At 45.0% G+C, this 25,400-nt stretch overlaps 1 protein-coding gene across 1 annotated transcript; it reads right to left on the reverse strand.

Annotated features, from left to right (window-relative positions):
• Positions 1-4,896: 4,896 nt before the first annotated feature.
• LOC120517299 (transmembrane protein 92-like) lies at positions 4,897-23,977 on the reverse strand. The gene is made up of 4 exons (XM_039739508.1): positions 23,856-23,977; positions 12,708-12,771; positions 11,651-11,852; positions 4,897-5,776 (listed from the first exon to the last, which is right to left on the reverse strand). Exons 2-4 carry the CDS (start codon positions 12,737-12,739, stop codon positions 5,663-5,665), a joined length of 348 nt encoding a protein of 115 aa, XP_039595442.1. The 5' UTR covers positions 12,740-12,771; positions 23,856-23,977; the 3' UTR covers positions 4,897-5,662.
• Between the last annotated feature and the right edge of the window lie 1,423 nt (positions 23,978-25,400).

Below are 25,400 nucleotides of genomic sequence, written 5' to 3' on the forward strand. Positions count from 1 at the left end.
TGCAGCATTGTCCATCACATATTGTCTTTCACGTCTGTCTGTTGTAAAGGAGGATGAGGGCAGCCTGGCAATTCAGCCGGTTTGGTGGGTGAATGCCCAAGAAATGGAAGTGTGAGAAACTGCCCGAACACCAGGGGGCAGCATACATCTCCTGACACACCTGCCGGGGACTTCCTCAGGGCTGCATGGGAATTGTAGTCCTAATGGGCGGCTCTCCTGGGTTCTTAGGCACCATTAGGGGGAGCTATGAGGAGATAGAAACTGAGGTGGCAGTGGCGGCTCCCCTGAACAAGACGTTCTTCTCAGTCACAGTATGGTGGCATCAGAAGTACAAACCCCACCCAGTCCAGCTTAAAAGGGAATCCTGCACCTCAATCAAGGGGGCTCGGAGTCTGAAGACAAGGAGATCAAAGACCACCTGGGGAAGACTGGAGGAGGAAAAAGGAAGACTGCTGCAAGAATCCTGTGTGTACGGTAACGAGAAAATAAAAGAAGTTGAATTGTGCCCACACCTGGTGGTTGTGTTGGTGACCGTGGTGTTGAATCTGGGGTTTGAGAGTCAGAGATGTCCTCCAGTGGTCACACTACCTTTTATTAACTGTCCTTCACCTCTTTCTGTGTATGTATCATATAGTGCCTTTCACCGTATATCGTCATTTCTTTCGCTTATTTCTGTCTATGTCATATAGTGCCTTTCACGTCTATCACAAAGTGAAGTGTACACCTTTCTATTTATACACAGGGACTTTGACACCCATCTGTATCATATACTGTTTTTCTACATCCCTATGCCAGAAACTGTCTTTTATCCCCCTCTTTATATTATATAATGCCTGTCACATCATAGAGCGCAATGCGCGCCATTCTCTTCGTATTTAGTATCAGTCAGCGCCCTTTACGTCATATTATATAATGTCTTTGACTCTTATTTATAGCGCCATTCACACCTTACTATCTATCATGTAGCGCCATGCACATCTACCATCCTATTGCTCCTCACACCTTTATATGCCTATACAGTATAATATAGCGCCTTTCACACTGAAATAGCCGATCCCTGAAAGTCACGTTAATGTTTGTTAAATTCACGTCTCACTTCAATAACAGAATGTCAGTTTCTCGTAGTTCCTTATAATGCGGTATTTGATCTTTTAACCCCGGGAGTTAACAGGAAATCGAACTTTCAGGGCTGCATCTGTAAAACTGCGAGACCCTTAGGAAGTCCGGAGGAGCAGACAAACGCCCGACGACGGGATGAAACGGGAATCGTGAGCCTTAAACACAACGTCCCTTAGACACGCACTTCACTTTAACAGCAGCTTTTTTACCTGTTTTTTTTTTTGTGTGTGTGTGTGAAATGTTTTGCTTTGAATTTTACTAAAACTTTTAAAACAAAGATATTTGGTCTGTGGAATTATTGGAGCACGCATCACGCTATTGCCTGAACCGTCCTGCAAAGCTGCGTTTCTCAACCTTTAAGTATTTGCGATCCGAGTTTTCATAACAGTTTTAATTTGGGATTAATAAAGTATCTATCTATCTATCTATCTATCTATCTATCTATCTATCTATCTATCTATCTAATCGAACCCTCCCTAACGTTTTTTGAAACCCTAATAAAATGTATTCCTATACTTTTTCCTGCCGATACACCGCTACAAGTTTTATTATACCTACTTAACTTTTATCAATATTCATCTAACTCTATATTTATTTTTCTAGTATCAGAATAGTTTAAGTTCATTTGTTTTGGTTTCAATAGATATATTTTTCATATTTTCGATTCCTGTTTTCTTTTCTCACATCTTCGCACCCCGCAGGTTGAGAACCGCCGCTAAAGTAAATTACAAGCTGCGGAGCTTTAAGTTTAGACAAACGCGGCGACACGCACCTTTCTATCTTTATGTGACACTAGCTGTGCTGTAAAAGGCCCGGGGTCCTAGAAACAGTGACGTGATGTGCGGTTCATGGCTGGTGTGGCACGGACTCCTTCTGAGTCGGATTTACAAATATATGAACCCAAAAGAGTAGCTTATTCACTATTGGCAGCCGGCACATTGACTGCTGGTTATGTTTCATATCTCATCAGCATTCATTACACTCACACAGGTAAGGCGCATATTGGACTAAGAAACAACGTTACATTTCTAGCGGCGAGAGAGAGCGCATTTGCTCCTCACTCTCCATGTGTTCTAAATTTGCCGTTGCAACCAATGCGTGTGTGTGTGCGTGTGTGTGTGTGTGTGTGTGTGTGTGTGTGTGTGTTTGCGTGTGTGTGTGTGTTTGCGTGCGTGTGTGTGGGTGTGTGTGTGTGTGCGCGCGCGCCATGCCCGGGGTTTGTTTCCTGTGTTGGCTGGAATTGGCTTTAGCAGACCCCGTGACCCTGTAGTTAGGATATGGCGTGTTGGATAATGGATGGATGAATTCCACAATTCATACTCATTCAATACAAATGAAAGTACAGAGAGGTGTACGAGAAAACCGGATTTCAATTTTGACCTTAACTGAAATATTTAGCTGTTTTTAAAAGCTTTTAATTCTGATGTTTTAATCAATTTTAATACAGACTGTTCAACAAAAGGATAACAAGAAAAACAAAAGAATATTTTATTTAAGGTCAAAATTTAGTTTTTTAAATATTGGATTGTTTTGTTTCTTACTCTGATCCCATTTTTGATAAAACTGAAAACCGTTTATGGTCTTACCTTTACTGTATTTGTAAATGAAGTCATTGCGCCTATCCTTCTCCATGAAAATCTCTGTCCCTTTCTTGTAAAACTCCTCCTTATTTTCCGTTAGTTTTAAAAGTCTTAATTTTCCGTTTTGGCAGTCAGTCGGAACAGAAAATAAAAATAAACGGACCGCTGCAGTGCACTCGACTTTCTGATATCGCTAACTTATTGTCGCGGAGCGTCTGCACAGAAGAAGAGCAGCAAGGAGCAACTGTTGGGCTCACATGCGCCCCCTTCGGTGCGGCTCGTTACTGTCTAACTCACCTCGTGCCTTTTATGTCAGCGCGACTAAATATGTCACACACATTCATTAAAGGTTTTAAAAAGTCAGGGTGTATAATAAACGTGTCTGCAATCCTTATATTGGCGACAGGAACGTGCAAATCGCACTCATCGGCCCCAGGTGTGAGGGAGAGTACAGTCCGAGGTGAGGGGAGGCTCGTCGCTGCCGCACCTCACGTTTCTCCCCTCTGTTTGAACAGGAAATTCAAATCGGTGATTTTGACTATAAAAATGATAAAACTTATTGAAATCCTACAGAAACAAATTTATAGCACAGACCAGTGGACAAAATTATTTTATGTTATCATTATTCATTTTTTACTTTTCATGATGACAAGTGAGGCAGAGGCCTCCCCTGACCGCACATCCCTCCCTATAAATTATTGAAATTGTCAGAAAAATAATTGAAATGCCGAGTCGGCGGTTTTGTTTTGCTGATGTGCTCGCCTTGCTTGTCTATCAGCGGCTAAGTGAGTTTCTCTCTTTTCTCTGCGGTTTCACTTTGGTGACAGAGTCGCTTTCTTTGAGCTTCACGCTGTAGCCCTGCACGTCCAGGCTGGACAGACAGACAGACAGACAGACACACTTCTGCACGTCGACGTTTATATATAAGATAGTGCCTTTCAAATCTGCCATGTAGTCCTATTCATAGCTTTCTGTTTATGTGCTGTGTCATTTACTGTCTTCACATCTCTCATTCTGTATATCATATAGCGCCATTCACATCTTTCTATTGTTATATAGTGCCATTTGTGCCTTTACCTACCATATAGCGCCTTGCACATCACATAGTGCTCTTCACACCTTTCTCCTTCTATATATCATATAGTCTTATTCATAGCTTTCTGTTTATAAGCTGTGTCATTTACTGTCTTCACATCTTCCATTCTGTATATCATATAGCGCCTTTCACACCCGGCTATCATACAGTTAATGCCATTCACACCTTTCTATTATTATATCATATAGCACCTTTCACACCTCTATCTACCGCATAGCACCTTGTACATCATATATTGCTAATCACACCTCATTATTTTTATAATGAGTATCATGTAGTGCCTTTCACATCTGTCATAATATGATATAGCGCCTTTCACATCCATCTCTCTCTGTCTTTCTAAATGTATCTGTCATATTCTGTATTCATCCCTTTGCCTCCATATATCATATAGTGCCTTTCAGGTCTATCATGTATTACTAATTACACCTCTCTATGTATATATAGTGCCTTTCGTACTTTTCGATGGGTCATATAGCACCTTTCACTTCTATCGTGTGTCATTCGTCTCTCCAGCTGTGTCTGTATTTTTTATCACACCTTTCCATTCTATCTAATACAGCACCTTTTTTATCTTTGTTTCAGTTTCATACCACCATTTTGGACCCCGTCTATGTGGTCAGCCTGACTCCCCAGTGACCCAGTCAGCCCATTTTACCCCTCCAAGTCCTCTGCTCCGGTTGTTTCATTTTTCCAGTGCACTTTTAAATGTTCCTCTGTCCTCCACACTCACTTATCTCGCACTGCGTTGCGTCAGAATTGTCTGCCGCGGACCCCCTGCAGGTAACCCTGACCACCAAATCCCCTCAACGCGCCTGTCTGTGCTCAGTGTGTGAGAGGAAGACCAGAGTCCATGCAGACAATGCGTTTGAACCCAGAACACCAAATCCATTGTCCTGCCCACCGTGCCAGCCCCCACCTGGTAAACTATGAATGTGTTCTTTCAGGGTTGCCAGGCTGCTGTAGGCCCTCAAGTTCAAAGGGTACTGTAAGTGAGCGTTGATTCCATCAGGTCATGTGACCCTCACCTGAGGGGACCCCCCCGCCCCCCCAGTGTGTCTGATTTTGAATATACAGCACGCCAGGCATTGGCTCCTTTTCTCGTTGATTTATTTTTGTTCGGCACAAAGATTAGCAGCAGAAGATCCATTCAGAGCTCAAGAAAACTGAGAAGATTTCAACAGACGCCACAGTCGTTACTTCATATAGCGCCTTGTCAACATGGCACTATACAAAATAAAGGCTGTGCACATCCTCAGTGTGACCCCCCATCCCCAAGACCACTGTCCATCCAACCCTCTGACCTGCTCCTCCAGGAGTCGGGGTCCGCCCCAGTAGCACTGGCCTCAGGGCAGGAATGAAACTCAGAGGGGAACTCAGCAGCGACCCCACAGCTTTGTATCCTCGTTGCTTCTTCTCGTCTCTCCACCATTCGCACAATTTTTTTTGTTCTTAAAGCTCAATTTGTCCAGAAAAAACACAAAAATAAAGGAATACCACCAGATTGAAGCCCCTCCAGAATGGGGTATTTGTGCAAAATGACAAAATTAACAGTTTCTGGGGTTGGCCTGCAGGGTGCCAGTCCTCCTCCTCGATTTGTCCAGCTTAATAACAACATTAAGTCAGATGTGCTGCCCAAGTTGACCAGAAGGATGCGCCAATGTGTGATGACACAGCTGTGGCACTTCGTCTCCATGCCTGCCATCTTCTTGCTTTGTATGGCAAGCTGCCTACCTCCTCTTCCTCCTCCTCCTCCTCCTCCTCCCCTAGTCTTTCAGGCAAAGTGGCCGCATATCCCATCTGGTTAGTGACGACGAGGAAGGCTGCACCCCCTGGCCAACCCAGCACCCTGTTGCCTGGCAGCATTCTAGTGTCCAACCTGCGGTGGTGGCATCCTCGGTATGTTTGTCTGAGCATCATGCTCCTCGTATGCTGGGGGTCTTTCGTAGCCCAGAGGGAACAAGTATGGCTTCAGTTCAACCTAAAGGACGAGGAGAACACAAATTCATTATTGGTGCTAGCAGGTGGGCACGGGAGCCCCCCAATCAACAGCCTGTGCCACAATGAGCATCAAAGTCACCTGAGCAGATGTTCTGTTTAGGGTGTGTCATCTGGTGGTGGGGGCTTCCATATACTGCCCCACATCCCACAGGATAAAAGACCAATGCCCACCTCCCCTCCATATTTTGAGCATCTAACCCAGCACGTTAAATAAACTGATGACCCCCCATACAATTGGATTTTTGTGCCCCCACCTGGTAAGCGTCAAGTCAGCAATAATGCAGCCCACCCATATAGTGAATGTCAAGCCCACCCATTTTATGTATTTAACGCTACATGACGTGAGCACTTGAGGACGCTGAAGATGCACAAGCGTACTTTAAGTAAATGTGGAGGAGGCCACCAGGTGGCAGTACAAGAAATCATCACGGTGGGAAAACTCGTCTGTATGGTGAGTTGAGGGGCGAAAGCTATGACGCGACATCACGATGGGGAGCATGCGCCGCCTATATTGCCGATTCGAGAAATGGAAGAACAAAAGCACCACGAATACATCTGTAGGTCAGCATTTAAGTTTTACTTCACCGCATCAAACCGTTCATCAAACGTCTAAGGCCGCGCACATCGATCTCGTAGATCTGCAGGCCCGGCTGATAGTAAGCAACGACGCTGACGTCACACAACAAAACGTCAACAGGCGCGCCACCCTCATTTTTGCAACTCGTGTGGACGTTGAGGAAGAAAATGTATTTTTGAACAGACCCCCCTACTAGAATGGCCCGATTTAAGCAATGAAACACAGGCAGTAGAAAGCGTCCGTCGTTGTTCTTTATCTAAATCTCTAAATCTGCATTTCTTATTAGCAATACGTTACACAGAAATAAAAATGTCCAGTGCGCTCAATATTTATACAGTTCATTGATAAGGTCGCTATTCCATAATCAGAAAACTTTTTAACGTGATTGGTTACACCCAGTTGCTAACGGGACAGGACAGACGTTGATACCTTAAATGACCACAAGGTGACCCCGTCCACTAGGCTGACTGATAGGCCTGTTAGCTTAGGGTGTACGTGGCTTTTTAAATGTATTATTTTTTATTCTTATTTTAGGAGACGTGTCAATTCCCCCACAGGTTTATCCTGTTTTGTATTAATGGGACAGATTAAGATCTAATTTTTTAATGATCCAGCTGAGTTCAAAAACAGGAATCTTAGTACTGAGCGAATATACAGAAAAATGATTATGCCATAAAATCTAACATTTTCTCTTTCAAATCAAGTCAAGTTGGGGAGCCTGCACTGGTACAGTGTGTTGCCGCACCCACTACACGTTGAAATAGCTCGGGATCCCGGTTGGCAACCCCCCAGGTAGACATGCTGTCCAGTCCCCATCCTCTGGAAATGACCCTCAATCTGCCGCAGCCAGGTGTTACATTTGAACATTAGAACAATCTAGACGAGAACAGGCCATTCAGCCCAACAAAGCTCGCCAGTCCTGTCCACTCGTTTCCTCCAAGAAAACATCAAGTCGAGTTTTGAAAGTCCCTAACATCTTACTGTCTACCACACTACTTGGTCGCTCATTCCAAGTGTCTATCGTTCTTTGTGTAAAGAAAAACTTTCTAATGTTTGTGCGAAATTTACCCTTAACAAGTTTCCAACTGTGTCCCCTTGTTCTTGATGAACTCATTTTAAAATACACGTCTCGATCCACTGGACTGATTCCCTTCATCATTTTAAACACTTCAATCAGGTCTCCTCTTAATCTTCTTTTGCTTAAACTGTAAAGGCTCAGCTCTTTTAATCTCTCCTCATAATTCAATCCATGTAGCCCTGGAATCAGCCTTGTCACTCTTCTCTGGACCTTCTCTTGTGCTGTGATGTCCTTTTTGTAGCCTGGAGACCCAAACTGCACACAGGACTCCAGATGAGGCCTCACCAGTGTGTTATAAAGCTTGAGCAGAACCTCCTGTGACTTGTACTGCACACATCAAGGCGCTATATAACTTGACAGTCTGTTAGCCTTCTTAATGGCTTCTGAATACTGTTTGGAAGTTGATAGCTTAGAGTCCACTATGACTCCTAAATCCTTCTCATAAGGTGGACTCTCGATTTTCCGACCGCCCATTGTGTATTCAAACCTAATATTTTACTTCCTATGTGTAATACTTTACATTTACTGACATTAAATTTCATCGTCCACAAATCTGCCCAAGCCTGTCTGCTGTCCAAGTCCTTCTGTAATAATATAACGGATTCCAAATTATCTGCTAATCCACCTATCTTGGTATCATCTGCAAACTTGACCAGCTTGTTACTTAGATTCCTATCTAAATCATTTATAGATATTAAAAATAGCAGCGGCCCCCGCACTGCCCCCTGCTGGTCACCACTCTTAACATCACCCAGTTCTGATGAGGTTCTTCTCACCATCACCCTCTGCTTCCTGTGTCTGAGCCAATTCTGCACCCACCTAAAAACATCACCCTGAACTCCCACTTCTTTTAACTTGATGCCCACCCTCTCATGTGGCACCTTATCAATGCTTTCTGAAAGTCCAGATAAATAATATCATGAGCTCCACTTTGATCGTATCCTTTTGTTGCAACCTCATAGAATTCCAGCATGTTAGTAAAACACAACCTCCCTCTTCTGAACCCACACTGACTGTTCATCATAACTCCTGTCCTTGCCATGTGTTGCTTAATCTCATCCTTAATAATTCCTTCCATTGATTTTCCTGTGATGCTTGTTAAGCTTACTGGCCTACAGTTGCTTGGATCTGCCCTGTCACCCTTTTTATATAATGGGATGATATTTGCCATTTTCCAGTCCTTCGGAATCTCTCCAGTGCACAGTGACTTCCTAAAAATATGTGTCAATGGGCGACCCCTTGGCCTGGACCAGCCACTCGGGTCCTCAACAATGAGGATCTTACGAGCTGGATCACCCTCGGGTAATCGCGCCACATGGCCGTAGTGCCGTAACTGACGCTCCCTCACAATGCAGGTCATGTGCCTCATTCAGGACTCCATGAGCAACACAAAGTCAAACCAGCGGGACCCAAGGATTTTCTGGAGAGTTGCAGTACCAAAGGAGTCCAGTCTTCATCTCAGGTCACTGGATAGCGGCCATGTCTCGCAACCATATAGCAAGACAGGAAGCACCAGGACTCTAAAGACTTGGACCTTCGTCCTTTTGCAGAGATATCAGGAGCGCCACACACCCCTTTCCAGAGACCTCATGACCCCCCCATGCTCTCCCAATCCGTCCACTGACTTCATAGGAAGAGTCACCAGAGTCACATGAATGTCACTGCCAAGGTAAGTAAACCTCTCAATGAGGTCGACACTCTCTCCGCAGACAGACACACTGCAGCAGTTACTTGGATTTGAACGTTTGATGTTGTTTTTGCTGTACACACTACACCTCGGGTGCCACCGCAGTTGGACCTTTTTGTTGTTAGCAACAACTCCTGTTGCTACCATGTGACCACCAGAAGGTGCAACGTGTCAATCTCCAGGTCAGGGGTATAAAGATCAGCATTCTGGACAGGAAGACCTCGTGGGCACAGCAGTGTGTCAGTCTGCAGAGGGAGCGTCGACCTCGTCGAGAGGTTTACTGACCTCGGCAGTGACAGTCATGTGACTCTGGTGACTCTTCAGATGAAGTCAGTAGATTGGGAGAACATGGGAGGTCATGAGGTCGCTGGAAAGGGGAGTGTGGTGCTCCTAAAATCTCTGCAAAAGGACGAAGGTCCAAGCCTTTAGAGTCCTGGTGCTCCCTGTTTGCGAGACATGGCCCGCTATCCAGTGACCTGAGATGAAGACTCGACTCTTTCATGTGTGTCTCTTCAGAGGGTCCTTGGGTCCCACTGGTTTGACTTTGTGTTGCTCACCCAGTCCCGAATGAGGCACGTGACCTTGAATGGGACACCACCGAGGAAAAGCTGCTAGGGTTGCTGCTGGAAGAGTTGTTTGGGAGGCCAGCAGGGGGCAATCACCCAGTGGTCTGAATGTGGACCCCAATACCCCCAGTGCAGTGATGGGTACACTGTGCTGTAAAAGTGCCATTGTCCATTTAGATGAGAAGTAAAACTGAGGTGCTGACTCTTAAGTGGTCTTTAAAGACCCCCTGGGCATCTTTCATAAAGACTAGGGTGTTCCCCCGATGTCCTGGCTAAATTGGCCACCACGGCCTGGTCATTTTGGCCCCCCTAATCATCCCCTATCTGTCTCTCTCACCCCTTCACCACCTAATAGCTCATGTGTGGTAGACACACTGGCACTAGAATGGTACCAGGTGGATGCTGCATATTAATGGGGGTTGAAGTGGCTGCCCACCCACACTCTGAGTAGTGAGAAAGGTGCTATATAAATGTAAAGAGTTATTATTATTGTTATTATTATTAGTAGGTGTGCAGTCAATTGTGCCAATGACGTTAAGAAAATCAGCAGCCTGCCCGTCCACCCGATGACCCTAAGGAACTGAGTGGTAGCTAATGTGTCACACATAAGGTGACAGTAGTTACCCACAGAGCCAGGGGGCTGGCGCTGCGTTCTGAGGCCTTCTCTCTTCCTCCCTCTGCAGAACGGAACCGTCCCACCTCTGACGTCACTTCCTATAAACACCCTTCCTGGACCCGCCCCTTCCTGCCTAGAACCCATGTGACCGCAAGTTTGGCCATTTTGTGTTCATTTCAGTTCTGGGCCCCTTAGCTGAAAAAAATGTTATCCAAAACGTGTTTCATGTTTTTTTCCACTGCTATCTTTTTTCAGTTCTACGGGGTCTCCAGTGTGGTGCCCCCCAATCCTTTGACGCTGATTTGTCTCCTCTTTACACTGAGTACCATCTTAATTATACCGTCCCATTACAGATGGCATGATGTGACTTAGGGAGGACGGCGAGATTCCTGACCAGTCAGCCAGTCCACGTCACCCAATAGCTTAGCATTTCTTTCACAGAACAAGAGACCATAGGACTTCTGCGTCACGGTCCCTGTAATGTAGGATCCAATTCAGCACTTAACTCCAAGAGGACATCTCTAAGAAGCTAATCGTCATCATGAAACAAAAAAAAAAAGCACTGCGCTCCCTGGAAAGTCGCTCCTTACGTCGTCTGCCACTGCCAATGTCCTCCAAAAGAGCTAACGTGCCATTATGCCATGCGGCACACCATATTTATAGACAGGACGAACTAAAAGTTGCTGACATTAAGCATACGCCTTTGGCGCTACTAGTGACACCGAGGACAGCTGCGTGGAGACGTCATTTAAATGAAATGCGCAAGGAGCCAAGATTTTCTGTTCACTTCATTGGCTTCTGAACACCAAAAGCAGGCTGGGCAGGACTCACAGACGGGCAAAATGTGCCATAACAGTAAGCCAGTTTTCACGCCAAGTTCATGTTTTATAAATCCCAGCTTTTTGGAGAAAATCATGGCGTACTCGCATTTCAAAGCGTTAGCATGTTTTATACGTGAGGTCCCTGATCGTTAGCCCACTCACCATATCATCCTCCTATAATTCACTCATCCTTAACAAAAGTGCCACCCCGCCACTGACTGGCACTGCCCATCTTCTTTTTTAAAGACTGAACAAGTCAGTGTGAATGTAAATGTATGTACGTTATAATATCCAAATCTGTTTCTTTTAAATTTATTGTATAAGACCCCCATTTTGATTTTGAGGTTTGCTCCCTGGACCCTACACATTTAACACCAGCGCTCATCAGGATGACTGTGTTGACATTTCTGCACACTGCGCCCAGAGCAGCTCACTTTTCACTTCCATTATTTAATTTTACAATAAATGAGACCCTTAGCTTTAAAGGTGTGGTTTAAGGTGCCACTCACCTCACTGTAGGGGGGTGGGCTGTCCATTTCTTGCACCCGTGCAGGAAGCTGGATGCCTGTCAAGTCCACATAGGGCACCTGGATGATGTATGGCGTCACTTGTTCAGGTGGAGGTTCGTTTTCCTTCCGACAGCAGCAGGCTTTGCCAAGGCCGGCACAGCAGGCGAATAGGAAGAGCACCAGAAATATGGGGAGAATAATCCTGGAAAACACGAAACTGCATTACCCTCCAAGTGCCCTAGCTGCCTGGGCATTAAACACCAGACCCATGCCATTCTATAAGATCTAAATTTCACTATTTACAGTAATCTGCATGGCATTGACCTTGAGGGTCTCTAGGACTCAGAATTATATGTAAAAACAGTTAACCCCAAGTGTCTCTTGAGTTAAGCTGTTATGACCCGATGTACAGTATAGCGTTAAGTACAAAATACTTGTGGAACAGCAAGCTATCGCCAGCTAGTGGATAAAATAATATCATACTGCAAAAAAATAATGAACAATTCTAGGTGTTTTGCCTCTCTGTGGTAACTCATCAATATTCATGAGTTGGGTGGAGCCATCAACCAAAACAACCAGTTTTAGAACAAACTGAAACTGAGCCATTAGTTAAATCTATCTATCTATCTATCTATCTATCTATCTATTACAGGTATATAGTGCCTTTCAGATCTATCTATTTATCAATCAATCTATCTATCCATCTATCTGTTATATAGTTTCATTCACTCTATCTATCATATAGTGCCTTTCACTTTATCTATCTATCTATCTATCTATCTATCTATCTATCTATCTATCTATTTATTACATAGTTTCATTCACTCTATCTATCTATCTATCTATCTATCTATCTATCTATCTATCTATCTGGTATATAGTTTCTTTCACTCTATCTATCTATCATATAGTGCCTTTCATATCTATCTATCTATCTATCTATCTATCTATCTATCGATATCCCTCCCTGCAAATCCCAATCATCTCAGCAAATAAGAGTCTGATCAAGAGGTTGAAGGAGTAATTATTCCAAAGAAGTTAAAAGCAAAACACTTACTCTACTGTTGACACTCCATTAAAGGGCATCATTGACACACCACGGAGCGCCCTCTGCAGGACAACTGTGGAAATGCAAGGACAGAATCAACATTTCAATCCACTTCAGGAATACATTTAAGTCATAAAACAGCTCTGCAGTAGTTCAGTATACTATACTATAATATTGTCTAGATCAAGCCAGTTGGAGAATGTAATGTCAATGTAATTTATCTTATTTCTGCAGTGCCCTGGCACCCCATCCAGAGTTGATTCCTTCCTTGTGCTTGACGCTGCTGGCATGGGCTCCAGCTCCTCTTGACCCTGAATTGAATTCAGCAGCCATGAGATTCTTCTATTAACTGGTTTATCAATTTGTTTTGTAAACTCAAACCAGGCTCCTAATTACCTCCAGTCTTGAGGGTCTCCAGCAGAGTGTTAGGTGTTGTGAGTTTGTGTGATTTTTCTAACTTCACTACATTTTTCTCATGCAACTCTTTGATGTTTTTCCATATTTCAGAATATGAACATTTCAGTTTTTCACTTGTTTTGTTATGGATTAGGATTATTGCATTATATATTAGATTAACAAGATGTGTTTCATGGGCGCAGTCCTAGTGCCGTCAGTTAATCGGGTGTCTCAGAAGTGCCCGGTAAGTCCACATTACTCACTCAGTGCTTTTCTGTATACAGTATTTGGAATTTGATTTACTTTGTGTTTTTTTTTTTTTTGGCTAATGGCTAATATTATTAGCAGGCAGTGTGTTGCAGTGGTTAAGGCTTTGGACTCTAAGACTGTGGATTCAAATCCCACTACTGACACCATTGTGTGTGAGTCACTTCACCTGCCTGTGCTATATTTGGAGAAAAAACAAAAGAAATGGAACCAAACTGTACCTCCGATATTGTAAGCTGCCTGAGATAAAGGCTGATTCGGTCACTGGAGCCGCTTACTCTTCTGAACATCCACACACAATCATCTGGGAGTAAAACATTCCTGCATGATATCAATCCCTGCCTTTCCTAGTGGCCTGGCTTTTGCTGTTGGTCATTACAAGACGCGATTTTAAAGAGTCACCCACGTTTCAGAGGGTCCTCCTCCGAGTTCCACCCCAGACCGAGAGGGGGCGCTGCCTCGAACTGTCTTGTCTTTTTTTTAACTCTACAGTTCAAAGAAAACGCCCATTGAGGGAAACTGACTCCGCCTCCTCTGGTCCCTGGGCCAATAAAAGCAAGGCCACCCTGGAAAGGAGGCGTCACTTGTCGCCTAAGTGACCAGAGCTCCTCCCACAAATACTAACCTGTTCAAAAGAAACTCCGTAAAAAATCCAAAACGCCGCAATTCTCAATGCAGCGAAATCAAAACTGCGACAGATGCCTTGTTTGAATGTAAGAAAGCACAAGTAGTGTGGAAAATGGCGAAGGCGAAAGAAACTGCCCCTACTCCCTACGTGGAGTTTGCATGTTCTCCCCGTGTGTGCCTGGGTTTCCTCCCACAGTTCAAAGACATGCCGGTTAGGTGCATTGGCGATTGTAAATTGTGCTTGGTGTGTGTGTGTGCCCTGCGGTGGGCTGTGACTGGCTCCAGCAGACCCCCGTGAACCAGGGTTGGAGAATGACTGAATGAATAAAAAATGCTTATTCTACGTAAGATGTCTGGAAACTCTGAGTATGGTAGTGATTTTACAGAAGAATTTGATTCTAATGAAGATTTAAGAGCAAATGTCTTTACAGTAGCATTTAAATTAAACATTTTTCATTTTCCTCCCACAGTCCAAAGACATGCAGGTTAGGTGAATTGGAGATCCTAAATTGTCCCAGCCCGGGATTTCTTCCTGCCTTGCGCCCTGTGCTGGCTGGGATTGGCTCCAGCAGACCCCCGTGACCCTGTGTTAGGATATAGCGGGTTGGTAAATGACTGACAATTATTATAAAAGTAAAATTGAATAAAACGGACTTTGCAGCTGCTTTAATAAAAGGTAAAGTGCTACTTCCGGCTAACGGGAATAGCGCAAAAGTTGTTAGAAATCTACGTTTTGTGCCTAATACTGGTATGCAAAATTTGGTTGACGCAAGTCAAGGCGTACTCAAGTTATCGTGTTTACACACACACAGACATCATTCCAAAAATGGTATTTTTGGTATCAGAGAGGTCTAAAACGTTGAGATTCGTAAAAAAAAGAAGTTGATTTTTTTGACGATTACAATACTTTCCCTGACTCAGAGGCGGCTTTAGGGGTGTGCGGGCTGACCAACACCACGCGGGGCCGGTTACGTCAAACGCTGTTACCGGTATGTGTGGAGTGTATAAACTTATGCGCGAATTTAATGAAAATTGTTAACATACACCGGATTTTCACATTACAGTATTCAGCTAAATTTTTGCAAGATAACATGCGGACTTATATATAACGATGTAATCAATTTAAATTAATTCATGACAATACCACGGCACTGCGAAATGCGATGCGGTGTCATGCGGAAATTAGCAGGGCCTCTTCTAGAAAAAGTACCCAAATTGCAAATTTACTTTGAGTCTCGATATGCGATAAGGGTTCCTCTTAGAAGCATCTAAATATATATATATATATATATATATATATATATATATATATATATATATACCTGCGGTGGGTTGGCACCCTACCCAGGATTGGTTCCTGCCTTGTGCCCTGTGTTGGCTGGGATTGGCTCCAGCAGACCCCCGTGACCCTGTATTCGGATTCAGCGGGTTAGAAAATGGATGGATGGATGTATATATATATACTGGAGAATATAACTTGACAAATCTGCTCGAACGGCAGACCTCAAAAGCCGGGCCCCCTTAGGCACGGTCGCCCTACTTTCCGCCCCCAAACGCCGCTCTTGTTTCTTGTACTTCGTATACGACGAGAAAGTAAAATAAAAATCTCCTCGATTCCCATAAGAAATTAAGAACTGGAGAAGACACGTTCATTCGTTGGCGATGTGTTTTGTTTCATTTTCACGCCATCGGGTGTTTTGTTGTTGAACCTTTCAGTAAACGGAGACAGGCGGCATTGGCACCCCCAAAATGTTTTCTCTGTCAGCCTCAGATGCTGACTTTTCAGTTGAAACGACGAATCGGTGGGAATCGTGTGAAATCTGAGTATGGATTATTATCACCTGCACGTGGCCCCTCTTTAAAGTCCGCAGGTGCAAATGTAAAGAATTTCGGAGAGGGGGGCGTGGTGGGTCATCCCCATTCAAAATAAGCAGACGCCACATCTCGGGGCTCGGTGTCCCTGAAATCCATAAACATGAACGTGTGTTGCATTGGAGCAGCTTGTGGGGGGTGGCTTGTCTCGTTTAATTTAAACGGACGGCTTCTCTTGGATCGCATGGACTCCACGTCTGCCACAACTTTTTGGCTTCTAGCGACCCAACAGCAACACTCGCCACCACAGCGCCTGGCACCAGAATACGAGGTTTATAGGGCACTTGCCAGCCATTCAGCTTTTCCTTTTCTTCTTCCTTGGGACTTCCCGGGACTGTGAAGTCGTGAAAGAGCAACGTTGAACCCTCCACACACCACCCACCCCCTCGCCCCTAACCGCCCCGAGCTGCAAGGCTGGCCATCGTCATTAATATGGACGCCCTCCACACCCTGAAGCGAATTCAGCAAGTTATCTAAGGGACGGTTGAATAGCAGTTGGGTACAAAGGTGGAGGAAGCACGCGCTCCTCTTTGGTAATCTTTACTTTATATGGCACCGGGACAGGACTTGTGATTTGTGCCCTCGTTTATCTTTATGGCCTCCTTTAGGGTTGAAAATGTCGCTGCTGTATCGTGGCGTGCTACTCATGCTGCTCTCTCAAAGGTCCTTCTCATGAAAGGCGCCATATAACGTTATATAATTTGATTTCATTTCAGCTCTGGACTGACACCATCAGGCCATTGCTGGTCAGTTCATCAAAGTCCCCGGCTTGAGCTGCGATGTGATCGGCCTGCCTGTCACCTGAATGCTTTCCAGTGCAGACCTCAAAAGACTGCAGTTTTTTTAGGGGGGTGGTGTCACGTGATCTGGGCCAGTCTGGAAATGGCTGTTAGGCTGGTGATGATGATGATGATGATGACGGTGCTCATTCGGACTGCAGTATCCTGTGTGCAGAGTCCAGTGAAATTTGCATTTACGACCAACGCGCAAAACATGATAAACGGTTTGCTTGGGGGTCTGTGTAAGTCCTCACCGCCAAAGCAGTCTTGTATCCATCTTGATTTTAAGGCATCTTCAGCAGTGCAGTAATTCGATAAGCTTTACAGTTATGGGGGGCACGATGTATGAAGGTGCCATTTGTATAAACAACTACTTGAACATATGTTTTGTACACATCTATAGTGTAGGAGGAGAACAGGTGTCCCTGCCAGGAAGGAGGACGGTTTCTTACCCGGACGGGATGCCAGAGTTGAATGACAGAAGGCGTAGTTGGCGGGATGGGAAAATAACTGTGTCCGGCTGGCAGGGCCGGACTGAGAAAAGGCAAGGATCTGAAGTGGTTCCATTTCCCATATGCCAGGTGGCAGTGGTCCTCATAGGAGAACCGACTCCACATCTTCAGCTTTTCTCATTCTGTCCATGATATCCTGTCACCCATCCTGCCAGCCAGACACAAAATTATTTTCCCACGCCATCTGTCATTCAACTCTGGCATCTAATCCTGGTAAGAAACTGCCCTCCCTCCCGGCTGGGATGCCCATTAATCTCCTCCAATATTTATAAAGGATATGGATTGGCTGACGTCCTGGTTGGGTTGGATGTTCCTTTTCCTGGGCAGGACACCTTCATTAAGGTCAGGTCCTGCGGATGGCACGGTGGGCATTCAACTTTCCTGGTTGGGGTGAAACTACAGGAGATACCAAAAGGAATCCGACCCTCTGACTTTCTGCACACTTTATTAGGTTGCAGATTTGAAATTAAACGGATACGTTTGCCATCTTTGCCCCACCATCTACACTCAATGACCCCTAATGACAAAGTGAAGTTGTGTTTTCAGAAAGGTTTGCAAGTTTACTAAAAAGTCAAAAACTGAAATTTCTCATTCATAAACGTGGCTGTGGCCCTCCATACCGTGGTGAGGTGCGTCCCTCCTGCTTTAAATCCCCTCGAGACATGTGCAGAACGTGTGGCAGACTGAATTGATTGGACGTCGTCTAGAAAGGCAGATGTCTACCTGTGGACGGAGGGTCCCACAATTCACACCGCATGGCAGGACAGGAACCCAGCCATGAAGTCCAAGGATCTCCCTGTAGACCTTTGTCACCAAATGGTGGTGAGGCACAGATCAGGGTGAGGAGACAAAGCCCATTTATAAAACTTTGACTTTTCCCAGGAGCACCGTGGCCTCAGGATTTGGAGCCCCCAGGACTATTTCTTGGGTTGGCCAGTAACTGTGCAAGAAGGGCCCTGGGCAGGGTGGGTGGTGGTCAAGAACTCAGTGGTCCCTCTAGCAGAGCTTCAGAAGTCATCTGCTGAGAAGGGAGGACCTGTCAGAGCGATGACCGTCTCAGCAGCACCCCATCAATCAGGCATTTTTGGTAGAGGGGCTAGATGGGCACCACTTTCAAATAAAAAGCACACAATGGCATTTAAAGGACTCTGAGAGCCTCCGGCAGACGTTTCTCTGGTCTGACGAGACAAAAAGTGAACTCTTTGGGCAGAACTCCAAGCAACGGGTCTGGTGCAGACCAGGCACTGCCCACCACCTGCTTAAGACCTTCCCTACCGTGAAGCCTTTGTGGGGGCATCGTCATACTATAACGGTGCAGGAACAGAGAGATGGGTCAGAATCGAGGGAGGGATGAATGAAGCCCAGCACATTGAGGTCCTTGGAGAACACCTGCTCCAGAGTGTGTGCCAACTCAGACTGGGACAACGGTTCACCCTTCAGCACGACAATGAGCCAAAGCACACAGCCATGACAGTTCTCGAGTGTCTTCAGGACACGCCTTTGAGTGGACCAGACCTTCAACCCCATAGGACATGTGTGGGGAGACCCAAAGACGGCAGTTCAGAGACGCTTCCCATCCGGTTTAATGGAGCCGGAGAGGATCTGCCAGGAAGAAATGGGAGAAACAGCCTAAATCCAGGTGTGCAAAGCGTGTAGAGACTTAGCAAGAAGACTCAAAGCTGGAATTGCAGCCAAAGGGGCTTCTGCAAAGCACTGAATATTCATATGAATGAAAGAATTCAATTTCCGAGTGTATGGATTAGGTGGCATCTTGGTCCAGAGTGCCATGGAGCAGGTTTTCCTCCAGAATATCTCCGTACTTTACTCTGTTCAGCTTCCTCTCGATACACCCAGTCCCCACTACTATAAAATAACCTCCCAGTATGACGGCCCACCGCTACGCTTCACCATCATTTGGCTTTTGTCCATTTCACAGTACGGAGAGAGCCCTGGTCCAAATCACTAAAGACCTGTTGATGTCAGCTGACTGGGACCTGTTGACCCCACTTGTGCCCCCTCTGCCATCGACACAATTTCTCGTGATGCCCATCTTGAGAGATTCAGATCGATTGCTCTTATTGCCTGCTTTAATTTAAATCTTTTCTCTCGCATCGTACACTGTTTGTACAACTAAAGAATTTCAGATCGCAAGCATGTCCGGTTGTTAGTGGTGGTCCCCCAGGGCTCTGTCTTGGGCCCCCCTTCGATTGATTATTGATCTCCTGCCACCTGGTCACATCTTCAGGAAATGTGAAATTCGTTTTCACGTTTATGCTGAAGACCCCCAGCCCCATACCTGATTCCACTCTCCCTCCTTCTTCCCTCTCTGACTGTCTGCCAGATGTTAAATCATGGCTGTCTGCTAATGTTCTTAAATGAAATAGTGATAAAGCAGGAAGTGCTTCTGGTAGGACCTCCATCTGATTTGGACACATGTGATCAGATGTCACTGTCTGTTGATGATTCTCTGTTCTCTTCTTCCTCCCAGGTTAAGATCTTAGGTGTTATTCTCGACAGCACCTTAAAATGTGAGGCGCATATTAATAATGTCCCTCGGCCTGCATACTTCCATCGACGTCACATTAGCCGTTTACGCCCGTCCTCTTTCAGCTCCCTGCACTGCTCTTCTTGTTCACACTCTGATCACATCTTGTATCGATTATTATAGTTCTAACATTTCTGGTCTTCCTCACAAACTCCCTTACAAACTCCAGTTGGTTCAGAAAGGTGCAGCACCTCATATTTATTACCAGAGCCATCCATTGAACACGTCACTCCAGTCCACCAGCAACTTCACGGGCTCCCTGACCTGAAGAGTCTGCTTATCACTTACAAGACCCTCCATAATCAGGCACCTCCTCATCGTTCTGATCTTCTTCACTTCCCCATTCCCTCCTGTACCCTTAGGTCTTCCTCCTCTGTTAATCTTTTTATCCATCCTGCTCGCTTGACTACCATGGGGTTCGGAGCTTTCGGCCGAGCAGCCCCCCGCCTCTGGGACCCTCACCCTCGTGACATTCCTAACACTGACTCCCTTCCTAGCTTTAAATCCCACCTTTAAACACATCTTTTTAAGATGGCTTTTTCTGTCTGGTATCAGTTTTAGTTGATAAATTTAAATTCACTTTTATTATTGTATTTATTCTGGTTTTATTGTACTGTAATATTCTATTAGTTTTATATTGTGGCTGTTGTTATTCAGGTGTCATTGTGTGCCTTGAAAGGCACCTATAAATAAATTATTATTATTATTATTATTGTTGCTGTTGTTATTATTATTATTTTTACTCTTATTATTTTTTTTTATTGTTGCTGTTATTATTATTATTATTTTTTATTATTATTTTATTATTGTTGCTGTTATTATTATTATTATTTTTATTATTATTATTATTGTTGCTGTTGTTATTATTATTATTTTTACTCTTATTATTTTTTTTATTGTTGCTGTTATTATTATTTTTATTATTATTGTTGTTGCTGTTATTGTTGTGCTGGTGATGAGCCCTTTCTGGTTTCCTCCAGATGTGACAATCAGAAGTGACGCCAGTCTTGATTTCACCCGTCCAGAGGGTCCTGTGTCCCACAGTCTGAGAGTCCTTTAGGTGCCGTTTTTGCAAACTCCATGTGTCGTCTGGCCACTCGGATCGATGGAGTGCTGCACTGATGGGTTGTCCTTTTCCAAGATTCTCCCATATCCACACAAGTCCTCTGGATCTCTGCCAGGGTGACCATCAGATTCTTGGTCACCTCATTTCCTAAGGTCCTTCTCTAGCGTTTACTCAGTTTAGCCAGGTGGCCAGCTCTAGGATGAGTCAGTTTTGTTCCAATCTTCTTCCTTTTAAGAGTTATGGAGGACACCGTGCTGATGGGAACCTTCAAAGCTGCAGGAATTTTCTTGTAGCCCTCCTCAGATCTGCACCTCCGCACAATCCTGTCTCTGAGCACCGCAGGCAGTTCCTTCGACCTCATGGCTTGGTTTTTGGTCACCTGGGCGACCTTCTCTAGACAGGTAGGTGCCTTCCCTTATCAGTCCAACCAACTAAAGTGACCACAGGAGGACTCTAAACAAGTTGTAGAATAAAGATCAATAGAATGAGTGTCATAACAAAGGGTCTGAATACTGAATGGAATAGATTTTTTATCCACTTAAGTATCTGGGTGTCCCTCCAGTTGCTATATCTCTGTCATTCCAACAGATGGCGCATCACAATATTTGTTGTAATAAGGTGCATTGCATTTGTCATTCCAACAGATGGTACATCACAAACATTAACAACAAAATGTAACTTCAGCCTGCAATGCCTATGAGGTCAGTCACGTAACACTCCACTGTCATATGATGCCCAAAATATCAGACAAAATGCCAATCGAAATGCCCAATTATACTGTGGGTTGTAGGGGGCTTATCCAAGTCAGAGGGTATTTTGTGTCTGATGTTGCATGTGTTCCATGGTGATGTGGGTGTTACATGACATGCGTTATAACTACTGTGGGCCCATCTCAATGTTAACACTGCCATTACAATCCCATACAAAATGGCATTTAACGGAGACATATGCATTGCATTTGTCATTCCAACAGATGGCGCATCACAAACGTTAACCACAAGCATAATTGAAGCCCTCAGTGCCTATGAGGTCAGTCATGAAATGCGCCAACATCACATAATACTGACAATGTCAGTCACCAAACTCCCATCGAATGCCAGGATACACTCTGGTTAAGATTAGGGTTGTGGGAGGGTCATCTGACTCAGAGGTTGCTTTGTGACAAAAGTTGTGGCCGTTTTGTGGTGTTGTGGGCACTACATGACATACCTCCTAACTACTGAGGGCTGCAGGTAGACCCATCTCAATGTTAACACTGCCCTTACAATCCCATACCAAATGGCATATAATAGAGACATTTGCATTGCATCTGTCATTCCAACAGATGGCGCATCACAAACATTAACACTGCTTTTACGAATCCAATACCAAATGTCATGTAACAGAGACACATGCATTGCATTTGTCATTCTAAAAGATGATGCATAAATATTTGGTAGTAATAAAATGCCTTGGATTTGTCATTCCAACGGATGGTGCATCACAAACATTAACACTGCCTTTATGAATCCCATATCAAATGGAATTAACAGAGACATGGCCACTATTTTTGCCTTCTTAATTTGAAGCCAATTCTTGCTTTTAATGAACCCCATCCTTTCATTTTATTGCCTCTTTGTGCTCTCATTAAGCCACACCAGACATTTCTAAAACAACTGGCTGGCTTTGCATCTCCTTATCGTTTGGCTGCTGGTTAAGGCAAAAAAAAAGAAACAATGAGAGGCCTTGACACTTTAAGCCAATTAAAATTAGGCAAAGCGTATTTAATGTCAGCAGCAGTGGTTGGGTATAATTCAAAAAATGTCTGTGATGTAAACCTGCAAACCCCCCACCCTCCATATACCCACCCACACCCCCCCACCAAGTCCAAACAAGCCCTCCAGTATCAGATTGTGACATTCTATTGATCTCGGCAAACATTTGAAGTTATAAAATGCTTTACTCCAAATGCTTGTGATGCACCATCTGTTGGAATGACAAAAACCAAATATCTGCGATGCGTCATCTGCATTTTTACTGTTGACACTTACTGGCTCACTCTTTATCATAAGGGTGTCGTTTCCTGTACAAAACATGGTCCAGAAATGGCCTAGAATTTGGGGGTGGTGTTGGGCCTGAGGCCCAGAAAGCAGAGGGGAACCCCAAGAAGTTCAGCGTCTTGTGTAAACAGACATCAAGAGGAGTCAAACGGTATTTCTTATGTGTTGGTCTTCTCGTACCGGTGGGTCAGGAGACGCCGGACAAACAGAACAGGAGTGGTTTCATAGCGTTCACAAGTAATTGTGACAAACACAATATTCTATAACAATGACATTGAGTGGAGCAGACGTGGGGGCAAATGGCACAGAATGGTAAATGGGTGTGGCGACTTCACGGACAGACACAAATAACCTGAACAGCTGGGCACTGGACTGCTTGGCCATTCCCTAAATAGACAGGCTTGATGGATTGAGTGGTCTCCTCTCATCTGTCAAATTTCATTATGCTCTAAAGGGAATGGAAATCATGATGATGGAAGACTTTCAAACCAACATAAATGCTAAATGACCCCCATATATGACTTTCAAACCAACATAAATGCTAAATGACCCCCCCCATATATGACTTTCAAACCAACATAAATGCTAAATGACCGCCCCCCCATATGACCCCTAAATGCTTACCACATATAAAAAGGAAGTGGAGCAAACCCAGCTCTGTCATTTCTGGCCTGAGATCTAAAAATGTACCAACTGGGAGATAACAGCCTTCTTATTAAAAGTTAGGAGTCCAATTAAAAGCTGGCTGGGCCGGTGGGACGCTGCGAATGACCTTGAGGACCCCCATGTTGTGCAACTCTCCTTCTTTTCTGCTTTGAGAAGATATGCAGTGCAAGGTGACATAAAGGTCATAGGGGTCATCCCTGAGATGTGATGCCACCTGTGGCGACCTTTGCTGACATCTGACGTTTTGGGCGAACGTCCCCACGCTGCCACCCGAGCCTTTTTCCTCAGCCAGAGGTAAACCTGAGAGGGCATCTAGGAGCCTGTGTGTGGCTCTGCCAGGCCCTTTCTTAAGCTTTGTATGAAAAGAAAGAGAAAAAGAATCACTTACCCCGTCAGGAATGAAAGAGAACAGAGGGCGACAGCCGAAAGGGTGAAGATGAGAGCGTAAAATAAAAACAATCCTCCGCAGTAGGCAGCTGAAGCTGATGTTGGCACTCGGGCAGCCTGCGCTGGCTCTTCGCTGAGGGTGTGTGTTTTCCTTTGGTCTGATCTTTGCTACTTGCCTCCCTTATCTCGTTCAAATCTGTTAAGCAGGTGCCAGCGCGGGGTGTGGAAAGGGGTCAAAGAGTGCCTTTGTGGCAGCGCCGAGCTACTTAAAGCAACAGTAACGGCTTCGTGAACCCTCACTCACCGCGCCCGACACGAGCCCAGCAGACCTCCGGTGTCACCTTTTCAATACACTTCCCTGTGTCCCCCGGGTGTAAGTGTCCCGGTGTGGGAGGGGTGGGGTTGGTCGTGTCCCTGTCATCGTCACGCTCCATACTTTTTATTGATCGTCAAGGCCTCGGCGACCCGCCCTAGGTAAGCACAGATTGGCCATGTCGCTTGGGTTCCATCAGTTCAGCCGCCCAGCCTGATAACGCCTCTTATATAACCAGAAAAGGAATGCGCCATCGATCGATCCGTTGTTGACCTGATTTTTTTTTTCCATCACGGCATCCCGATAGCCGTGCATCATGTGAACATGGCGAGTGTGGCATCAGATTCTGCCACCCCATACCCCTCATTGTGAACCACCTTAGTAGAGTAGAACAGGGATGAGTTATGGTGTAGAGCTGTTTGGAGGAGCTGCTCTGCCCGGTGATTTATAGACTGAGACGCCTTTCTGAAGACTTGGATTGCTTACTCACCTCTCATGAAGACCATGATGTCACTGCGGCGCCATCTTGTCGTCTGTTTTTCTTGTGGGCACTGATATGTTGTGCTTGTTTAGTTATATGACTAGACATCACTTTTATCCATGACCCTATTTAAGATGGCGGCACAGCAAGGCCTTTATCTTTCTATTTGAGTTATGGGAAAGCGAATCTAACGACTTTATGGTTAAGAATCATTGATTTCCACCAAGGCTTTAAAGGAATTTAGTAAATCTTCATGATCCTCCTTTACCCTCAGGAGGATTCTGGTGGGGGCAGAGGAGTACACCCAATCGGTCTACATGTGTATTGTGGGCTTAAAGAAGGCATAGGACTATCTGACCGTGTTCCTTGAGGGATTCTATCAGAGTGTGATGTTAGGACAGTACGGGGTTCCGGGACCCCAAATAAGGGCTATTCATTGCGTGTGTAATCCCAGTAAGTCCGCATACTCGGAGAAAGGTCAGCACTGTTCATAGCGGGTGTGGGACTCCAGCAGGGCTGTGCTTTGTCTCCTGTCCTGTTTGTAAGTTTCATGGGACAGCCGGGGAGGGGATTTGTGGGGTTTCCAGTTTGGTGGCTTTAGAATTGCAGATAACGTGGTCCCGTTGTTGAGCTGTGAACTCCCGCCTTCATTTGGACAGTTTTTGACCGAGTGTGAAGCGGTAGGGGTGAGGATCAGCACCTCTAAGTCAAGTCAAGTTGGGGAGCAGGCACTGGTACATTGCGTTGCCGCA

Source organism: Polypterus senegalus, chromosome 17 (assembly GCF_016835505.1).
Source record: "Polypterus senegalus isolate Bchr_013 chromosome 17, ASM1683550v1, whole genome shotgun sequence".
In the NCBI taxonomy this organism is placed as follows: Eukaryota; Metazoa; Chordata; class Cladistia; order Polypteriformes; family Polypteridae; genus Polypterus; species Polypterus senegalus.

What these genes read in the sequence shown, in the direction of transcription:
- LOC120517299 (XM_039739508.1), bottom strand. Translation starts at nt 12,739, where the DNA reads ATGATGCCCTTTAATGGAGTGTCAACAGTAGA. An exon ending in AATGGAGTGTCAACAGTAGA is followed by an intron (nt 11,853 to 12,707) that starts GTAAGTGTTTTG and finishes CGTGTTTTCCAG; the next exon opens with GATTATTCTCCCCATATTTC. An exon ending in GCCCACCCCCCTACAGTGAG is followed by an intron (nt 5,777 to 11,650) that starts GTGAGTGGCACC and finishes CTCGTCCTTTAG; the next exon opens with GTTGAACTGAAGCCATACTT.